Source organism: Chlorocebus sabaeus, chromosome 11, assembly GCF_047675955.1.
Source record: "Chlorocebus sabaeus isolate Y175 chromosome 11, mChlSab1.0.hap1, whole genome shotgun sequence".
Classification (NCBI taxonomy): Eukaryota; Metazoa; Chordata; class Mammalia; order Primates; family Cercopithecidae; genus Chlorocebus; species Chlorocebus sabaeus.
Genome location: NC_132914.1, coordinates 96,700,997 through 96,723,387, shown reverse-complemented (window position 1 = coordinate 96,723,387; position 22,391 = coordinate 96,700,997). Strand labels below are relative to the sequence as shown.

At 37.8% G+C, this 22,391-nt stretch overlaps 1 protein-coding gene across 6 annotated transcripts in view; it reads left to right on the top strand.

Annotated features, from left to right (window-relative positions):
• Positions 1-22,391, top strand: part of ANKS1B (ankyrin repeat and sterile alpha motif domain containing 1B) — a 1,279,773-nt gene that overhangs the window by 596,025 nt on the left and 661,357 nt on the right. For all 6 annotated transcript variants that reach the window (XM_008004353.3, XM_037987370.2, XM_037987376.2 and 3 more), the window contains exon 12: positions 2,150-2,330. In XM_008004353.3, coding sequence (XP_008002544.2) covers positions 2,150-2,330 — 181 coding nt within the window. The remainder of the gene's footprint in view (positions 1-2,149; positions 2,331-22,391) is intronic.

The following is a 22,391-nucleotide window of genomic DNA, read 5'->3' as shown; positions in this document are numbered from 1 at the left end:
TCATAGACCACAACTAAATGAGGGAGCAATGGGTGCAGTTTTGTTGCAATAAAACTTCATTTTTAGAAATAGGAAGAAGGCCAGATTTGAGCCACAGGCCATAGTTTGCTGACCCTTGCCTTAGAGCATGACTAAGTATAATGCTTCTAATTTTTCATCACCGTTACTGCTATATGATACTGAAGCACAATCATTGGATTGGTTGTCTCTTCTTCGAAGGCTCATGTGCCATCCATCCTCCCACCTCAAGTCTATATTCATACGGAAAACAGGGACAATGTCTTACTTGTTTTATTCCTATCATGGTGCTTACATGTATGATATCTGCAGTTTAGTATATATTCAGCAAATATTTGTGGAATGAGTTAATATTGCAGAAAATAGCTTGTTTATTTTCATGATTGCATAAAACATTGTGTTTTTAAAGCAGTTAGAACCATGGATGGTCAGGATTCAGAAACATGTATTTAAGAAACATTTAGAAGTGGAGGAATCATATATATCATTTGGCTTGACCTTTATAAAATTTATGAGAAGAAATAAAGAAATGTGGTCCATTGCCTACACATAAAGTGAAACAAAAGCACAACACAATAAAACAAAGCCTAGAATGATGGGCTCCGTTGGAGCCAGGGCTATAACTCATGCCTTTCTAATTGCTGTTATAGAATGTAGTGGAAAGGACACTGAATGTGAAAGTGAGATTCAGTAGTCCCAAGGACAGACATTTCATGAGAAACCAAACCTGACATTAAACACTGATCTTTTTTACTTCAAAAGCAACTGAGTCCTCTGTGGGTGCTAATTTGAATTCTATTACTGAGTTGATGTGTCATAATAAAAAATGACTTGTACTCTCTTGCATAACAATATTTATACCCCTCAACGTCTTTCATAAAACGTTTGGTGAAATATTGGTGAAAGAATAAATCATATTGTGATAATTTACACACCTTATTTTTTTTTAAATCTCTATACTGTGCAGACATTTTCCATATGATTGTCTATTTTATGATATAGACTAAATGATATCTACTTGGAAAAAAATGATAAGCTGGAAGAGACAGCAACTTGAATATTTTGCAGGAAAATATGGAGTACAGTGGTTAACACATATTTGAGGGTAACAAAAACATTAGTAAACCAAAAGTTAATTGTACTTTGGAGAAAGTAAAGTACAATAAACTTTACTTTATTATAAAAAGTTTACATTTGATCTCTTGTAATTATTATAAGAGATGTTTAATATTTCAGTAATATAAACTAAAAAATAAAAAGAAAGTTTGAGTTGATTCCTGGGAAAAACACACACATTTGAGAGCCAAAAAACTGCAGTTTTTCTGAAGGACAATGTTAGAAGCTCTGGTAGGCCAGAAAAAAAAAGTGAATATAATTAAAATTATGGGGGAAAAAACCCCAGAAAATTGCTATAAGGAGTAATTCATTACTGACAAAGGGTATAGATTATATCTGCTCTTACTCCATGATTTTAACTTTTATGTTTAAATTGACTTTTCTTGCTATTTGGGGATTAATTAAAATTCTTAAAAAAGAAAATCAAAGTTCACTACAAATACCAAGCATATTTTTAGATCCTAGAAAATATTCCATATAACTTTATTTAATTCTGATGATGAAATTCCAGCATCTTGTACTTGGGAACAATATCTAATGCCACCAATTCCTTGGACTATTTAAAGAATAAAAAAATGGAACTGCCTTAATTATTCTTCAATGTTATAAGGGCCCTTTTATTATTAGATTCTATATCCTCTGGGTCTGGCAAATGCCAGATGCTTAATAAATGTTAGTTGAATGAAAGGTGACTTAAAATTGCAACTTTCAAAATTGATTACCAAGACAAATTCTGTGCACTATATTTTTACAATCTTCTGGGAAAAACAAATGAAAAGCCTAAGCTATCACATCAACTATGCCATAATATTTTCTCATTAAATAATTTTTTATTATTGAATTCATCAAGTAATTATTTAATGTATCTCTGTAAAGCACAATTCTGTTTTAAGTATAAAACCCAGATAGTTTTTAACTGAAAAAAAAAGTTATCACTTAGATTAAATTGATGGGGAGATTGGGCTGAAGATGAACATGATCATATTAATACTGTCATCATGCTCATTTATTTTAGCCTAAACAACGAACATCCATTGTGTCTTCTGTGGATTTTCACCGAATGAATCACAACCAAGAATATTTTGAAATCAACACATCTACAGGGTGCACAAGCTTTACTGCCAGCCCTCCTGCTAGTCCACCCACCTCTTCTGTGGGAACCACAGAAGTCAAGAATGAGGGAACTAACCATACAGGTAAAGCAGTTCACTTTATGCAGCTGTATTTTTTATTTTAAGACTGAAGTCTTTATGAGTTAGAGGAATTAGGAGGAGTCTTTGTACAAATTGCATTGTGTTTTTAGTTCACCTCCATGTGTGGCAATGTAGGGCTTTAAGATTTTTGTCAATGTGGCTATAATATTCTTTTTGAATACATGGATGGCCTTTCAGTGTTAGATATTAAAGATGATGATTTAATGTGATCATAGTAGTAAAAATACCAGGGCCATGGAAATGCTCTTCCACTGCCATTTACTCCTCACCACACAGTGGTATCAACTAATCAATACACAACATCATTAAGATCTGCTTTGAAGCCAGAGAACTTATATCAAGAATGTCTGGTAAGAAGGAATTGTACAATGTGACCTAGGCTGGCTTTCAACCTATTTAAAGCACAGTGAACTCGCAGAGGAAGTGTGTTGGGGGAGAAAATGCTGGGTGTAAGGGTAAGATTAAGAAAAATAACACCACCCACTAGTAAAACATACGTTGTTCCATGCAGTCAGATTTGCAAAGCTTTCTTTATTTGGGGGACAAGGAGCTAACTCCTGGTAAGGCCAAGGGACATATTAGAAATAAGAAAAGTGGGACCCAAAGAATATCCTCCCCTACCATATAATTTACAATAAGGGTTAAAGACAAATACAATATAGAGACAAATTTCTTAATTTTAAATGTTTTATTTGGAAATCAAGAATTATAATTTGTGGCATACTCAGAGGCTGGATGGTCTTCATTATGTCCAAGAACAGACGGTTAGAGGTTTTACAAAAAAGGGGAAATGTTTCGTATTGCTCTTTGAGGAAGTTCATTGGCACTAATAATATGTTGGTGACCTGCAAGTTTTGATTGGTAAGTGATGACTATGGGTAAAATGATTCTCAGAGTTGCAGCAGGTTGTTTCAGTAGCTATTAGATAAAAGTGGTTTCAGGTTACAGCAGGCAGCTTCAGCAGCCAAGCTTACAGGGAATTACATTCTTGGAACAGTGTTATGTGCCCTAGATGCCTTCTCCCCTTAACCTCTCAACTGTTTCAGTTGGGTATAACAAGAATGACCCAATTCATATGATCAACTTTCAAGTAAGTAAACAATTACTTTCCTTCCAAGAGACGTGATTCAAAAACCCAGTAGATAGAATTAATTTGAATTTTAGAATAATGAAGTGTGGTCTGTGTGAGTATTCCATATAATCTTTGTTCACAGTGAGTGTATGAGTATATATGTATGCTCATATACCTACTTAAGTCCTTTAATCTGACTCTATGTTTAAAAGCAGTAACACGACATTCCAGAAATATAGTCAGAAAATTACTTTCCCCTAGGAATGAAGCTAAGATTTTAAAAACAATGACTAATGGTAATGATAAGATTGATATTCTATGGAAGTTATAATCCAGACTTTCATGGAAGCCAGGGTGATATTTATAAAATATAAATCAAATCATGTCATTACCACGCTTAAAATGTTCCCATGTCTTCTCATCACACTTAGATTAAAATCCAACTCCTTACCATATCCAGTGATGCCTAATTTAGCCTGGTTCTTGACCAGCCCTGTAACTTGACTGAACTCATCCTGGACCATACTGGCCTTCTTTGCTGAACATTCTGGCCCTGGGGCTTTTGCACGTTAGTTCCTTCTGCCTGGAATCTCTGCCTTAAAATTTTCGTGTGTCTAAGTGTCATTTAGGTTTTGGTTCAAATGCACTTCTTCATAGAGGCCTTCCCATACCACCCTATCTCAAGTAGATATCCTCAATATGGTAAGAATTATAATAATAAAAATGTGAAAATAATAATAAATACTTAAATGACACTATGTGTCAGGAACTGTTTTAGGCATTTTATGTATATCAATTCATTTAAACCTCATGACTGTCATATAAATTTGGTATTATCTGTAGATAAGGAAATACACAAAGAATGTAAATAACTAAATAACAGCCCATAATGACAGAGCTGGAAAAAGCTCTGGTATGAACTCAAACCTGGTGCTAGAGTTCATGTTTTTAACTACTTTTCTATATCACTCTAGTCACTTCTAGCAAATCATCCCATTTTCTTTTATCCATAGCCTTATTTCCTATATAAAGTTATATTGGTTACTTCTTTAGTTATTTATTATCTTCTCTCTAGAATGTAAGCTGCAATAGGTTGGTCTCTGGCCCATTGTACTCACTGAGGTCAGACTGCCAAAGTTTGATGTGAAACTGAGCCTCTTACCTAGCTATAAGACTTGATCTCTTTATGCTATAGTTTTCTTATTATAGAATTAGATTAACAATGAATTACTTAGATTAACTTACCCTGTAGTGTGGTGATGCATGTAAAGTGATTAACACAGTGCCTGGCACATAGTTAGTGCTCAATAAATGTTAGTAACTATTAGTGGTAGTAGCAATAAATATGATATTAACATAATCCTTTGTATTCTACATCAAGCCTAGCATTCATTCAGTGAGCATTAAAATGTTCACTGAATGATGCAGTTGTATAGGACAGGAGAGATGAGATGTGATTTGTAAAAACAAAAAATAGTGATATGTGGACCTGGGAAGGGTTCTGGGCATATAATTATTATTCAAACAATATTTATTTGAATGACTACTTCCAGATTTACAATCCTAAAATGGGGCAATGACAGATGCTTTGATACTTGCCTTTCAGAATGGCTTTCTTGGTTTTGTTTTAGTTAGTACATTGTTTTGGGGATGATTGATTTTCTGAATATTTTTCAAAAGGTAAAAATCTGTTTTCAACAAATTTTTCTGTCTCAGGTGGATAGAAATATTACCTTTACCCCTTTATTATTTTAATTAAAAGCAATAGAAATTGAGGTCTGGTACCAAAGCCCTGGCACCCTTTCTCCACTCTGACACTGCCCACCAGAAGCAGAGGATCAGAACAAACACATTTTGCTGTTGCCAGGAGTTCAGTGGCGTCATCCGAAATGTGCAGAGAAATTGTAATCATCAGGATATTTTCAGGTTTCTGACCTTTAAACAGAACTGAAATCTAACCTTTTAACAGTTGAAATGGTTTCCAATAGCGTGTTACAGTGGTTTTCTAAGGTAATATATCACCTCCACATTACATAAACAAGTTTAGGATAGACTGATATTTAGTAATAATGTGAAAGCACAGTTTGTTTTGCTTTACATTAAAAAGGAAAACTTGTAAGCAAGGCATTTGTCTACTCGCAAAAGTAGCATTTTATTAGCTTACACATATTTAATTTGTTATACTTTAAAGACATTGCCACTGGGTGTATGTTTAAAGAGAATGAGTTCAAGAGTCAGTTCCATCACTGATTTGCTAGATATTTTCCATCAAAACCTTTAACTTTTCTGATATTTAATTTGCTCCTCTGAAAGTGGAAATAGTATCTACTCTTTAGGTATTTGTAGTAATAAATGAGTTGATGTGAATACATTTTGTAAACCTTGGCAACTAATATTATTCTTTAATATTATCACAGTTATTGCTTAATATTATTTTTGTTTTTAAATATTATTATTTGAAATCTGTAGTAGCTTTAAGATAGAGGAGCCTATTGTAAGTCTGTACAAGGTATGCCAAGGTAGCTGACCAAGCTTATGCCAAGATAGCTGACCTTTTCTTGACTTAGAAGTATAATTTAAATTTACTGATTAATCTATATTTCATTTTATAAATGATTGCATGCACAAAAAATTAATCTTGACCAAAATAGCATTTAATAGAACAAAAACTAATACATCTTCAAAAATAAATCATATGCTACAAAACACTTTTAAGTGAACCAATGAATTTATTATAACGGAGGGCCATTTAAAAAGTAGCTTGAATTGTGATTAAAGCTTCAACTTGTGAATCATCAAAAAAGGTTGTTAGAATTAAAAAGCTTTGGTGTTATACTGTCTGGGGAATGATATAAATAGGTTTACATTTAACTAGAAAGATCACTCTAGTATTAATATGTAGTAGATGTGAGATGAAACGACATTGGAGAAGGGGAGAAATAGTTTCATAGCAAAGGGAAAATGTAAATTGGTTTAAGAAATACAAGAAAAGAGTAATTAACAGGTTATGGTAATTGGATGTGCAAAGATGAGGGGAAATATTTCAAGGAGGGCTCTAAAGTTTCTAGCTTAAGTTGATGAGTATAAGGTGGATGCTATTCCTTGAAATGTAGAATATTTGTAGGTAAGAAGAGAGGGTGAGGGATAGATTATGTAAGGCCTAATAAGCCATTTCAGGACTTTGGCTTTAACCCAGAGTGATTTTACTTAGAGCCTGTTCAGGTCTTTCAGAAGAAAAGTCACATGATCTAACTTCTATTTTATGAGGATTAATATGGCTATAATGTTCATAATGGATGGGGAGAGGGAACCAGGGTGGATACAGGAAAGCCAGTTAGAAGGCAATTGCAGCATTGCAGTAAGAGAGGGAAAGCAGCTAAGATCAAAGGTGAATCAGCAGAGTTAGAGAGAAATGGAGAGATGTTGGACATATTTTTAAGGCAGATCCAATGGAATTTCATGGTGGAGTGGACATGGTCTATGAGAAAATGAGAAGAATTAAGGATGACTCCAAAACTTTTCTCCTTAACAACTGTAAGAATGAATTTCCTATCATTTGACACACAAGAGGTTTTGGGAAGAGGAGGTTTGGTAAACAGCGAGAAATACCAGGAGTTAATTTTAAGTTTGAGATGCCTACTGAATATCTGAATAGATGTGTCGAGTAGGCAGCAGAAGGTCCAGTCTGCAGATATAAATGTGAACGTCGTCATTATACAGATGATATGCAGCATATGTAGAGGAAGAAGACCAATAACTGAGCTTGAGGAAGGATGGAATGAAAGGCAGCACCAGCAAGGGAGGCTGAGAAGGAGCAACCTGTGAGATAGAAGGAAATCTTTTGGTGAGTGTCTTGTTCTGAAATCAGGTGAAGGAAGTTACTAAGAAGGAAAGAGTGATCAACTCTGTCAAATATAGCTGATAAGTTGAGTAGGATAAGGACTAAGTTAGAATAGGTTCATGGATTTAACAATATTGGGGGGGGGGTCACTGCTGACCCTGACAAGAGGAATTTGGTTGTAAATGATAGAGCCTCATGTGGTGGTTTTAAGGGAGAATGGGAGGAGAGGACTTACAGTAATGACAGACTACTCTTGAAGGAATTTCTTCACAGGGGAATTTTTAAGTTATGATGGAGGAGAAAGAGGGGATGATGATTTCTATTATTAACCAAGTGGAGAGATTGGTTTTGGAGAGGAGCATGAATAACAGGATGTTTTGGTTGTGGGTGCAAATACTGGCAGGAGATCCATGTGGTGGGAATCTGGGAAAGATCTCTTCTGATAGTTTTCATTTTTTCTGCAAAGTAGAGAGCAGCAGCTTCAGTTGAAAACAGAGACAGAGAAGGAAGTATAGAGTTTGAGGAAAGAGAGGACAGTGTGAAGTAGTTGTTTAGGAGAAACAGTGAGTGGACAAAGGAGGTATATGATGTGATCACCTGGCAGCATTAAAGGCCTATTTAAGCTTTGTGTTCATGCATTTAGAATTAAATTATCCAATGTGGTTCTGTGTTTTTCTCCAGCCTATGTCAGCTGGAGGATGCAGGTGCAGAGTATTTGGAGAGTTTAATTTTGCATAGGTTGTGGTTTTGCTAAATGGGTATATTGAAATGATTGAAGAGCAAAGGAAGTATAAATGCAAGGGAGTGTAATATTTAACCATAGACTTCAAGATGAAGATGGAAGTGAAAGAGAACAAGGAGATAATTAACACGGAAAAATCAGTGAGATCTTAGGATTGGAAAATCCGGTGGGGTCAAAGTATTGCTGGAGTCAATGTATTAAAGAAGAGGGCTGGAAAAATAGTTGAATTCAAAGAATGGGATGCACATGGAACTAGGAAGGACTATAATTATTGGCAATCATCTTAAGACCATGGGAGTGAACAGCTGAGTTAGCCTCTCCTCTATCAACACAGTCTTAAATACTACAATTAAGTCAGTGCAACAATTTCCTGGAAGAAATGTTTGATATGTCTAAAGACATAACATTTACTCTGCTCATAATATTTAATCTTTCATTTTGTTTAACATATTATGATATAGATAACCTTTATCTGAGTTCCGTCTTCTATACTTTTTCCCACTCTTCCTTGAGGTGCCGAGGCTCCTCATGTCATCCCCTGGCTGCCAAAGTCTCCCTGAGAGAGGTGTTTCATTCAAGTCCACTTCCCTAAGGGACTTTCTCTGGACATGGCTACTATGTGTCTCATTCTCATGTAAAACTTTTGAATGACCTGAGAGCCCATCTGCTAAGATATTTCAATCTCTTGGGTACCCTTAATGGTTGCCAGTGTGTTCTTCTTTCCGCGGGTACCAGTTCTTTTTAAAATAGAGATGGTGAGGAGTGGTAGAATTCTGATCTATGTTAAAGGTAGAGCTATCTATCTATCTATCTGTCTGTCTATCTATCTATCAATCATCTATCTATCATCTATCTATTGAGCTATCGATCTATCTACATATATATTTAGATGAATTGGATGTAGGATATGAGAAAATAAAAGGGACCAAAGATGTAATTCAAAGATATCTGGTGTTTTGACCTTTGGAAAGATGGAGTTGATATTAGTGGAGATGGGGAAATGTCAGTTTTGAACATTTTAATTTAAATTGTGTTGGATATTCAAGCACATATGTAGATAGTTGAGATAATGATTTTTTTTTTCAGTGAGGGAGGGTAGGGTGGGAGGAAGCCATGTAATAATTTTATGTTTATCAGAAGTAAAGAGTATCCATTTTAAAAGACTGAAAAATAGCACCTTAGCCTACCGTGAGTGAATTATGAGTTCTGAACTCTGGATAGTTGTGTTGTGAATTGCTGAGGAAAAGAAGCTGAGAATCACCAGTGATAACAGGTGTTCTCTATCTTTATAGAAAACTGTGTCCAAAAAGTTGTTTCCTTATGAAGAATTTTGTGCATTAGCGCTTTCTCAAGGGTACCTGCTAAGCAAGTCAACTACCCTGGGTAACTAATTATCTCCAGTTTTGTTAGTAGTTTCAAACCATCACCTCCTGCAGGAGAAAACTGATGGGAGGAGAAAATCTAAAAGGAGTAAAGTGGAAAAGTGCTTCTTTCCAAGTGGGAGAAATAACAAAAACAAAAGCCTGTAAGTGCTTAGCAGCATAGGATGCTTTTCTGCAAAGGAGAGAAAACACTAGAGGAGAACTAAAATTAGAATGGAGAGGGTGGCATAGGCCTCTCACACTGATCAGGGATTGCCAGAAAGGCAAATGAAGGCCTGCGTTTTAATTAGCTCACACGGCCTGGAAATAGACCCCCTGAAGCTGAGGCATCATTATTACAGCAGCCACTGGACACAGGCAGCTGAGGGAGGCTTTGGCCTCCAGCCGACAGGAAGGCCAGGAACAGGCTGCTGAGATGACCTCTCAACTCCAAGCTAAGATTCGGGGCGAGCTGCTATGGAGAAAGTAAAGGGTTAGAGCGAATGATGTGTGATTACCTCTTTGGGACCTATTTTCCTAAAAATAGATACATTAAATATACTAGCTGAGTTATTGATTGGTAAATTCAGTACTTTCAATAGACCAGAATTTTAGGTACCCTAAAGGCAAGTATTTTTATATCAAATGCTGTATATAGATGTAATGGTAAATTATATTCTTGTCACTTCTCGATAAATCATGAAATGTGTCTCCTGTACTTTTTCCTGTTTTCCTTGTGGTGTCACATGACTTTCACCCAGTGCCTTTGTGACAAATTGTACATCAGGTAGAAGGCAAGGTACAGGTTACGAGATGCTTGACGAAGAAAAGTTGACTGCTTTTCAGCACTTAAAATTATGAAAATATGTAGTTAGATAATGGGGTGATGTTACTTAGCTAGTGCATGGAACTTGTTATTCCAAATGAAATTAGTTGATATAATACTATTGGCTTACCTAGGCAATATTAAATAAATATGTTTACTCAGGATGTGCCATTATGAGAAAGTGCTGTGAGAGTATCTAAAGGGGATGACTAATCTCATGCCAGGATGAGTAGGGCTCTGAAAGACAAAAAGGAATTAAGTAGGCCAAGGTGGGGAGGGAAGATTATTCTTTAAAGAAGGAATAGCATATTTTAAAAAAATCCCTGTGGTAGAAATTAACATGAAACTGCAGGTCAGAGAGAAAGGAGAGAAATGACAGGAGTTGAAGCTGCAAGGGGAGTAAAAGCCCAATCAAACCCTTGTAGCTACCTTCAGGATTTTGGTGTTTATCCTAAGAGCAATGAGAAGTCATTGACAGGTGTTTTAAGCAAAGAGACATTATCTGATTTGCATTTTACTATCTGTGGCTCTTATTTTCTCTGTGAACTAAGAGCAAGGCTGTCTTTGGAGAGTAACAGAAGAGGGCAAAGATGAGATATTTGAGGAGGATGGAGAATGTTTGAGTTAGCTTTTTGTTCAAACTCCAAATGAATAAATGACTGGTACATGGGGCCTGAGAGAAGCACAGGAAAAGGGATAATAGGGAGTGGGCATCCCTTCCAGTATACCTGTGGCCTGCAGATGATATCTTTAGGTCAAGACCATTCTGGCCAGAGCCTGGAGCTCTTTCTGGCTGATCACCTCAGCTCGCCTCGCACTGGCAAAGTGGTCCCTCTGAGTCTCTGCCAGGTCTGCCATCTGTCTGTCCTAGCCTCTGCAACAATCACCTCTCCCCTTGCCAAGCTGGCCCCAGGGCAGCCCAGTTGGCTTTCAGTCCAGCTGCCTGCTGAGGCCCCCTTCTGGAGGCTCCAGGTACCTCTAGATCTCGTTCATAATTTAGGAATATAAGTGGGACTCAGAAAGATTTATCACCAAGATCTTGCTAGTCCTTACCACAGGGAACTACCAAGTTTAATAGGATGTGGCCCTGCCCAGAATCTAGATGGGATTTAGAACCCAGAGCTCTCTTTTCTTATATTCACCCAATACCTATTTATTATGCTACATTCTTTCAAGGCCATTGCCCAGAAAGGAAAGTTCCAGACACATATGTAGAACTATTTCCCTATCCTCCCCATCTCATTCAGCCTTTTCCTTTTTGAAATTCTCCAGAAGCTGGTATGTCCTTTCTCTTCGGGATGGGCTTCCCTTTTGTCTGTACAATGGATCTTCATACATCATTCTGATTGGTCTAAAGCAGGACTCTGACTTTTAAGTCTATTGACTTGCTAACCCACCTTTTCTTCTGTGAGGGCATTAGGTATCCTGTCCAGCCCTGGAGGAGGAGCGGTTTCCAGTGAAACACAATTTGAGGATGGAAATATATCAAGTTCTTTAAAAAATACTATCCCTATTTCATTAAGCCAGTGCCACTAACTGCAAACTACATAAACACAACATATGCTTAATTAATGTAGCTTCATAAATGCTTAATACATGTGGGCATCATTACTTTTTTATTGCTGTTATTACTAAAGATCTAGGCAACAAGCAGAGCCTGGAATTTTAGAATTCCATACAAATTGCAGAGCACCCGGGTGCTATGAGTCCAGACAGACACCAGAGTCTTAAATCCACAAAATTGCTTGGAACAAGCAGGTCAACCTGCTGATGAGCAGAGCTGAAAATTCCGTCTGCTCTGTGCCCCAGTTTTATGTATCCTGGGGTGGGAAGGTGTGCCACTGCTGGGGACAGGCAGAATCCTACAAGCGCTAATCCTTCCAAAATTACAGCAGAGGCAAGGGAGCAGCAGTTTCAGAGAGATTTTGTGTTGAAAATCTGTTTTTGTTCAAAAATAATTAATTTTTTATTAACTCAATTTTGCTTTAACTTCTGTTATTGCACATGAAAATATAACAGATTTGTTAGCTGAAAATTTCTTTGAGATTCAAATTTATTACTGTATATATCTTGTCTCTAATTATCTTGTCTATTTTAGTTTACTTGATAGTTTTTCTCTGCTGACTTTCTCGACCAGGCTGTTTATATCTTTCGAAAAATATCCCTGCATATCAGTTATATTTGTGTGATATATGTGTGATCTTTAAAGTTAAAAATAAAGCTGTGAGAGAAAATCTTACGGTAATTGAGAAACTGAAACAAAAGAAGGAAAAGAGTATTTTGGTATTCCCAGGTGGGTGCTATGGAGAAAATCCCCTCCTTCCCCGCAGTTTTCAAACTGCGAGTCCTTTTTCTCTATTCAGATCTTCTATCTGTACAGTCTTCTTTGGGGAGAACATTTTCCCCTCTTGCTCTCTGCCCTTGTCTATGTTGGATGGGTGCCTCGTGTGTTTACCTGGGCCCAGGCCCTTCAAACACAGGCTTCACTTGTAGGTGTCATGCCGCAGTGAGCCAGCCTGTGACAGAACTTGTTCCAGACATTCTCCCCAGTTACTTCTACCTACTGGATAGACTAATTGTTCTTTGCCTCTCCAGCTCTAGACTTTAGTGATCTCAACTCTTCAAATCTATCATTGGCAGGATTCTAAGAAGGCTGTGATCCTGCTCCCTGTCTCCATGCCTTTGTGTAAGGTCCTTCTTTTGAGTGTGTGTGGGGCCCATAACTTGCTACTAGCCAATGGCCAAGGTGATTGGATATAACTCCCAGATGTTTTAGGGCAAAGGTGAATGGATTGTGCAGATGTAATTAAGGTCTCCAATTACTGGTTTTAAGTTAATCAAAAGAGAGATGAACTAATAGTAAGGTGATTCCTTAAATTTTGGGCATAGAGGTTAGCAACTTGATGCAGCTGAATTTCTCTCTCTTCGTTGCTAGCTTTGGAGAATAAACCACATGAGCTTCACAGCTGCAAGGAAGCAAATTGGGCCAACAGTCTGTGAGCTCAGAAAAGGACCTTGGCCCTTAGATGAGAGCTGGAGCCCTGGCCAATAGCTGAATGAGACCCTGAGCAGAGGGCCCAGTTCAGCCACCCGGACTCCTGACTCTTGTAAACTGTGAGATAATAAATGCATGCTGTTGTAAGCCACTAAGTTTGTTGTGGCATATTATGAAGAGACAGAAAACAAACATATCCCATGCTCCTTTGATTTTGGAAAGAGAGTGTCTGTCCCTCTCTTCCTCTTCTCTGGCCTCAAGATACCTCTCCCATCAGTACCAGTCCCTCGATCTTTTTGAGATTACACAATAGAGAGGGAAGGATTTTAAAGCCATCACCTTTGCTCCACATCCCCAAGCCCAACTTAACCACTTATGCAATTTTCTGTCATACCATTCCCAAAATACCAGTTTTTACCTTAAGGGGTACATTACAATTCTTATATGAAATTAAGACAACTAAAGACAACCGTTTTAGTTCATTCAGGCTGTTATAACAAAACACTACAAACTGGGTAACTTACAAACAACAGAAATTTACTTCCCATAGTTCCAGAAGCTGGGAAGGGCACACTGAGGCACCAGCAGATTTGGTTCTGGTGAGAGCCCACTTTCTGGTTCGTAGAAGGAGAATTTTCTCTGTGTTCTCACACAGTGAATGGAGCAAGCAAAGGAGCTCCCTTGGGCTGCTGCTGCTGCTTCTGCTTCTTCTTCTTCCTTCTTCCTTCTTCCTTCTTCCTTCTTTCTTCTTTCTTCTTTCTTCTTTCTTCTTCTCTTTTCCTTCCTTCCTTCCTTCCTTTCTTCCTTTCCTCCTGTCCTCCTGTCCTCCTTTCCTCCTTTCCTCCTTCCTTCCTTCCTTCCTTCCTTCCTTCCTTCCTTCCTTCCTTCCTTCCTTCCCTCCTCCTCCTCCTCCTTCTTCTTCTCCTTTCCTTTCCTTTCCTTTCCTTTCCTTTCCTTTCCTTTCCTTTCCTTTCCTTTCCTTTCCTTTCCTTTCCTTTCCTTTCCTTTCCTTTCCTTTTCTTTCCTTATTGAGATAGAGTCTCCCTCTGTCACCCAGGCTGGAGTGGTTGTGATCTCAGCTCACTGCAATCTACACATCCTGGGTTCAAGCAATTCCCCTGCCTCAGCCTCCCGAGTAGCTGGGACTACAGGCCGTGCCCTGACTAATTTTTGTATTTTAGTAAAGACGGGGTTTCACCATGTTGGCCAGGATGGTCTCCATCTCCTGACCTCGTGATCCGCCCACCTCGGGCTCCCAAAGTGCTGGGATTACAGGCATGAGCCACCACGCCCAGCCAGGCTTCTTTAATAAGGGCACTAATTGCCTTCATGAGGGCTCTGTCCTCATGACCTAATCACCTCCCAAGTGCCCCACTCCTAATCCCGTCATCTTGGGAGTTAGTATTTCAGCATATGAATTTTGGGAGGATATAAACATTAAGTCTATGCCAGTAACCTCCTTTGTGAAGCCTTCTTCAACTGTACCAATTCTTGCATCCATACTCCCCCTAGCGTTCTTCACATACTTTGACTATTGCATATCTTACACACAAAAGTATTTACATGTCTGTGAACTCTGTAAATGCAGGGACCATGTCTCAAATAAAATGTATCCCCAGTGCCCAGCATGATGACCAACTTATAATAGGTGCTGAATAAATGGCAAATAATTGAATCACTGAACGAATATTTGCTTTGCTGGGATTCTGCCACCTAGGTGCCTATTTCTATGTATACAGTAAGGTAAGCTCTGTAGTTTTTTTCTGAACTACATTGCTTACTTCGGAACCATGGAGCCGACCTTTCATTCGTTATTTCATAAGTTGCCTCAGGGAGATATGTCATTTTTAATGTAAATTTTTGTTACATAACTGATCTGATTTTACAGATGAAAAGATTGCAGTTATTTACATGAGGAAGATATTCATTTTTCTTAGACATTTATAAAGTAATTGACACAGCATTTCTAAAATCATTAATTTCACTCTAGAAAGCCATGTGTCTAATAATGTACAATAATTTATAATTTTCTTCCCCTTTTTTATTTTAGTGAACCAATATCTAAGACTTGACTTTGAAAATAACAGTAAAAACTTGAGTGATCCCTGTTCTTTCACAAGGCCAAAACAAAGCATAGCATGGCTTTTTTTTTTTCTTTCCCATAACTGACTTTTTCTTCATCACTGATTTTGTTACTTTCTACATGAGCCATTTATGAGGTTGGGAATCTTGTATTAGGGCATGGAGCATTGAAGAGAATGACATAGTGGTGTTGATCAGAATCCAGTGTGCAGAATGAATACCACTGACAGAATTCTAACGTCTAACAATGCGTTCACACAATCTAGAGTGAACTCTCACTTACATGTGTAGGTGAGTTTTCCATAGCATAGTTCCCCTGTGCTATGGTAGAAAAACTAATGGAGTGTTATCAGGAAGGCAAATATGCTACAAAGAATCAACATTTATTCCAGAGTCAAAGATGTAATTTTTGTGTTACCCGCTTTTTTGGATCTGAATCAGGTCTATTGTATGTCTGTGTTCTCTCTATTAGCACAGATGTCTGGGTTCTCTTTTATTAACTCGGATAATCAGGAGTTGACTATGGAAAGCTAATAATAGATTTCAGATTTCCTTCTGAAAAGCACATAAGCACACATGAAAGGAAGCACTATTAACTAAACAAACCTCTCAGTTCCTAGTGATTAGCATTTTGACAAGCTGTTGTTTTAGATGAACAATTTAGATCACATATTACAGAATTTCAAAGTATTTTTAATATGTCTTTCAGATCCAAGTACTAACTAAAAAGTACTTATTTTCATTTAAATTTGAAGGAAACGTTCAGGTCTGTTTTAGTCTCCTTAGCGTATTTGCTAGTCCATTGATATGTTCTTGGCCACTGATTTGCAGCTGGGTTTTATTTCTATTATTAGTTATGATTTTCTAGAACAGGGGAACATTACAATAAATACTATGTTAAGTTCTCTAAGATAAGTAGTTTGCTACTAACAACATATTTGTTTCCTGAGGTTGCCTTATATCAAATTAAAACTAGAATATTAAATTTGAAGTGAACCTGAATCATTTCCCTATATCTCATATTTGGCATATTCCCTTTCAAGCAATTATTATTTAAAAATTATTACTATTATTATTACTTTTGACACAGAGTCTCACTCTGTTGCCCAGGCTGGACTGCAATGGCACAGTCTTTGCTCACTGCAACCTCCGGCTCCCAGGTTCAAGCAATTCTTATGCCTCAGCCTCCCGAGTAGCTGGGACTACAGGCATGTGCCACCATGCCCAACTGACTTTTGTATTTTTAGTAGAGATGGGGTTTTGCCATGTTGGCCAGGCTGGTCTCGAACTCCTGACCTCAAATGATCCACCCGCCTCGGCCTCCCAAAGTGTTACAATTACAGGCGTGAGCCACCACACTCAGCCTATTAGTTGCACTTTAAGATTAATCTTAAATATATTAATCTAAAACCAAACCTCTATTATTGAGCAAGAGCTAATGTCATATATTCACAATACTGTCTTAACAACTTTAAGCATATGAGCTACTGCGGTTGGGGCCTCAATTATTGCTGTTTATAAATAAAATATAAAATGATAAACACTGAACAAAAATTGGTTATATTATCAAATTTTCTAAAAATGCCAGAGTAAGTTCATTCATTCATTTAGCAAATATTCATTTAGTACTTATAAAATGTTAATATCCAGGCAAGATACTGAAAATAATGTAATAGTGGGAAGACATGCTCCCCTCTCACAAAAACTTTGTGGTAGAAAAAAAAATTTAAACCTAAAGTTATTATAGTAAGTACAATATGAACCTAGTTATAGGAGCACATAAATCTGGTCAAGAGAATCAGAGATGGTTTCACAAAACGAGTGATGCTTGTCCTGTGACTTGAAGTATTAATCAGATAGATATTGAAGGAGCATGGTGAGGAAGGAGGGAGAAAGAGAGGAGAGAAGGGGAGGGGAAGGAAGGGCAGGGCAGGGCAGGGAAGGGAAGGGAAAGGAAGAAGAGAAGAGCCTTTGGAATCAGAAATTCCTACTTAAGTCTTTATTTTGCCATTTACTATGAAAAATGATATTTAGGTAAGTGACAGTCTTTCAGAGATTCTTCTTCTATTTTTCAAGATAACACAGATTGCTAGCATAAAGCTTTGCACATGGTGGGCTCTCAGTACACATTAGTTGTCCTCAGCTTCATTGAGTCTCATGACAATTTTGATGGTAGGTAGGACAAACGGTATTATCAACATTTTAAAGATTAATAAAGTAGGCTTACCATGGTTAGGAAACTTGTTTACAGTCACACAACTAATAAGTTAGTGGAAGAGCCTGGACTAGACCTCTTCCTACTACACTACAACAAGGATTCCAGGCTTTTGTCATTCATGTAATTATTTATTCAGTCAATAAATATTTCTTGAGGTTCTAAGCATCAGACACATTACTATACACAGATAATACAGTGGGGAGCAAACAGACAAAATCTCTGCTCTCTTTGAGCTGAGAGTCCATTAGAAAATGCTGACGTTGTACCAGCAATTTCTCTCTTTTTTTGAGACAGGGTCTCACTGTGTTGCCCAGGCTGGAATGCAGTGGCACGGTTACAGCTCACTGCAGCCTGCACTTTCCAGGCTCAAGTAATGCCCCCACTTCAGCCTCTTGAGTAGCTGAGACTACAGGCATGAAACACCATACCCAGCTATTTATTTTCTTTCTTTTTTTTTTTTTTTTTTTGTAGAGATGGGGTTTCACCACATTGCCCAGGCTGGTCTTGAACTCCTGGGCTCAAGTGTTGTACTTCCCTCAGTCTCCCAAAGTGCTGGCATTACAGGCATGCACACCACACTCAGCCTATGCCTGCAATTTCAATGAATCCTAATGAGTGTTATACAAGGGCACATTTAGGTGATCTGGGGGAGTGTATGGCAAGAAGGCATTTTTAATCAAGGGTGTCTGGGAAGACATGTAAAGGGAGGTAATATTTTTGCCAAGACCTGAAGAGTGAGCAGGAATTATATGTTCACAAAGGAGGGAAGATTATTCCAAACAGTGGCAGGTTTGGCAAAGATATAAATGAGAACATGATATGATCAAGGAACTGAAACTGATCTGTAAGAGCAAGATCAAAGAATGGCGAGAGGTGACTGCAGAGATTGGCAGGGGCCAGGTTGTAGAGGGCTTCATAAGCCATTTTAAAGAGTCTGGATTTTAGCCTACAGGCGAAGTCTGCTGCATTTTCATTGCCGCATAAAAAAGCCTAACCACAGGGTGAATCGGGTCTGAAATCTGGTTCTTCTCTGCTTATCCCATAGTAGGGGCAGTTACCTTTTTTTCAAATTTCTCACAGAGGCTCATATAGGCTTGTGTTGGTCCTGGCGGGAAACCATCTAAGGTTTAGGCAGCAGAATATCTGATTTGTATGTTTCCACGTTCATGCTAGCTGTGCTGTAGCTTTGCCTAGAGGGGGCAACCAGGATAAGTGAAACCGGATGCTACAGGTAAATCAATGGCAGCTTAGATCAGGCTGTATCTCTGGGAAAGGACAGAGGGGAGATTTCTAAGATGTAGAATTTACTAGGCTTTTGATTGACTGTGAAAGCTAAAAGGGAAGTGGGTGGGAGGGGACAGGGATGCTGCCCACTCTCCCGGCTTGAGCAGGAAACCTCAGGGACCTCAGGTATAATATATCTAAGACTTCAATGTTGAGCAAAAGCTACTGTAGTGATTCCGTGATGGAAAGGTATCAAAATCAGTTGGAACAGAGGATACAATAAAAGCATTTAAAAGTCTTTTGGGGCCAGCAGTAATGACATTACACTTAAAGGGATGGCTTGCTTTTGTGCTTTCTCTCTCTCTCTCTCTCTCTCTTTTTTTTTTTTTTAAGACAGAGTCCCACTCTGCGACCCAGGCTGGAGCGCAGTGGTGAGATGTCAGGTCACTGCAAACTCCATCTCCCAAGTTCAAGCGATTCTTGTGCCTCAGCCTCTGGAGCAGCTGAGACTACAGGCTTGTGCCGCTATGACTGACTAAGTTCTGTCTTTTTGGTAGAGATGGGGTTTTGGCATGTTGACCAGGCTGGCCTCGAACTCCTGGCCTCAAGTGATCCACCCACCTTGGCCTCCCAAAGTGCTGGGATTACAGGTGTGAGCCACTACCGCTCTTTCTTTTTTTCCTTTCCAGAAAAGCTGCATCTCTTTGATATGTTCATTTTACTTCTTAGGACTTTGTATATTTCCATTTGGCTATGTTTGTTCTACAGGGATATTAGTTGTTACCTGACTTTAGTTTTAATTTAAAAGGTGGAACGAGCTATAATTATGAAAGTGATTGGACATGTGGGCACCTGATTCATCTCCCTGAGTGGCATTATGACTCACCTTCATTAAAGCAGTTTTGCTTTGTCTGATGCCTTATCGGTTTGAATTTTCTCTGCCCTGTGTGTGAACAATAAGATAAGTTTCTCTCATGGGTCATTCACTGTTCTTCATCTCTACTATGAGTCAGATGTTTTGCATTTCAAAACATTATTCTGCCTATAATTTCCCTCTTTATAAATTATGCAGAAAATTTCTACCAACAACAGGTTCTCATTTACTGACTTTTTAAATTTATATCTGTAAAACATGTTCTAGTTGTTTTGCCATAATTTAATGAGCAGTTTTGTGGACAACAACAATTAAAATGAGGTACTGTTTTGTTTTATCATCGTCTAAACATCAGGGTGTCTCATTAGATAAAAGCATAATCATCTGTAAGTAAATCCAAATAGTGACAATTAAGCCATGTGAAAGTCCTTCTTCATTCTTTGCTTCTAGTTGCCATCGGTTTTCCTCCTTTCACATTCAGTCCCCTAGAAAGAGCTGTCTACACTTCCTGGACTCACTTTTGGATCTCTCAGTCATCCCTGAAAATTATTCCACTTTTGCACTGAAGTCTCAGTTAGGTCACCAGAACTGCGTTTTCCTAAACGCAATGGACAAAGTCTTTATTTTACTTGACCAGTCTGCTGCACTTAACCCTTGAAACCCTCTGCATGTGCCGCTCCACTCTCATAGTCTTCCTTCTACCTCTCCAGTCTCCCTTTGTGAGCACCCCCACCTTGGCCTCCTCCTAAAAGGTACTATTCTTCGTGGCTCTAGATGGAATTCTTGTCTCATTCTACACACTGCCTTGGATGATCTTAGCCACTTATTTGGCTTTATTGCTAGATCACATACTGATAATCTTCAAAGTTTTATCTCCAGCCTAAGCTGGAATTCCAAATCCCTGAATTCATCTTTCTTTTGACCATTCAACTTAGTTGTCCCAAAGGTACCTCAAAGTGAACATGTCTGTATTCGTTTCTTAAGGAAGCCACAAAAAGTACCACAAGCTAGGTGGCTTGATACAACAGAAATTTGTTCTCTCACAAGTCTGGAGCCTAGAAGTCTGAAATCAAGGAGTCAGCAAGACCATGCTCCCTCCAAATGCACTAGGAAAGAATCCTTTCTTGCCTCTTCCAGCTTCCAGGTGTTCCTCGACTTGTGTCAGCATAACTTCAATCCCTGCCTTTGTTTTCTCAAGGCCTTCTGCTCTGGGTCTCTGTGTCCTCTCCTCTTCTGATAAGGAGGCCAGTCATTGAATTCAGGGCCCACCTTTGTTTATTGGTTTTGTTTTTATTGTAAATTCATGAGCTTCATGGTGACAGAGATTATGATTTCTACTGGAGTCTCTAGCACCTATTATGGTGTTAGTAAATGAACTGTTGCCTAATCAATGTTTTATTGTAGAGCATGAGAAGAAGGAAGGAAGGAAGGAAAAAAGGAAGGAAGGAAGGGAGGGAGGGAGGGAGGGAGGGAAACTGATCAGCAAGAATTAATCTGAAAAATTAATAAATAAGCCAAAATAAGTTTAGGTGTGGCTAAATGTAATTTTTTTTCTAATCAACATATTAACAAAATACATTAAGAATCAGTGAAATCTTAAACTAATTTAAAATCATCCTTTATATTCCAGCAAAAATCCATGGTTCCCATGGATTCTGGAAAATACAATTATGGTTTCCCATTGCCTATTTAACAACTGACTCCTTTTAGCCTTCTTTATTAATTAAAAAAAAAAAAAAGTTCCTGCCTTTCTTGATGTCACAGGATGTGATATTGTTTCCTAAATATTTCTAGAACATGTTTCTAAAAAGTACAAAATTAAGCAATTAAAAGCATTGTCGTTCAAAAAACTTTTAAAACCATTTATAACCTAACAAAATATATATTTTTAGGTGTCAGTCTGCAAGAATGAAAAGAAGCACCGTTTGTAATTTTTATCTGCTTACTTTTATAAAAACATTTGAGCAACTCTACAAATATAGCTGGTGAAAGCTCTGATTGAATATTTAGTCTACCAAGAAATTAAAATGGACCAGACGTGCAGGGTTGTATCTACTTTGTCTACATTAATAAATCATCCCATGAGAGGATCTGTGGTAGACCTCTGTGCTTGTAATTAATGAAAATGCCCTTGGTTCAACTAAATCAGACAAGGTCATATCAATGCTGATGAGAACAAGAGTAGAAGTGCCTCATTTTCCTACAGCATTCATTATGTAGACAAATAAGGATTACTCCAGGGAGTTAACTGTATTCTTTACAAGAAGGTAAGTTCACAAAAGAGACTCTAAGTCCTGATATTTGGCTCTATTTTGCATTAGTGCTATTTGATGATATGAAATTCATACAACTTTCAGAACATATAATTATAATATTCACTAATTAAACAGAAAAAGTCAACCAAATTAGATACAGCTAGGAAAATGTCTTAGCATAACCCAGTAGGTCTGCCTAGATTTATTGTCATTAAATTATCCTAAATAGACACTAGGATTCACAACTTAGTATTTATTATTCTTCATCTATTTTTAGTTTATTTTGACAAATGGCAGAAGATTCTTGCTTTACTATATTGTACTTGTGTAATCACTTCCAAAGTCTTCTGTAGCAATTTTTTTCACTCAACAAGATTCATTTTTGAACTCCCAGTAATTTGAGAGGAGTTAAAATTCTCCTTTGTTTCAGCAGTAAAAGTCATCATTGTCAATTAGATTTTTGTAGGTAAATTATCTCTATAATTATTAAGAACTTGTCTAAATGTTTTGCGTATTCTCACTAATTTAATTCTCACAACAACCCTAGGTAAGT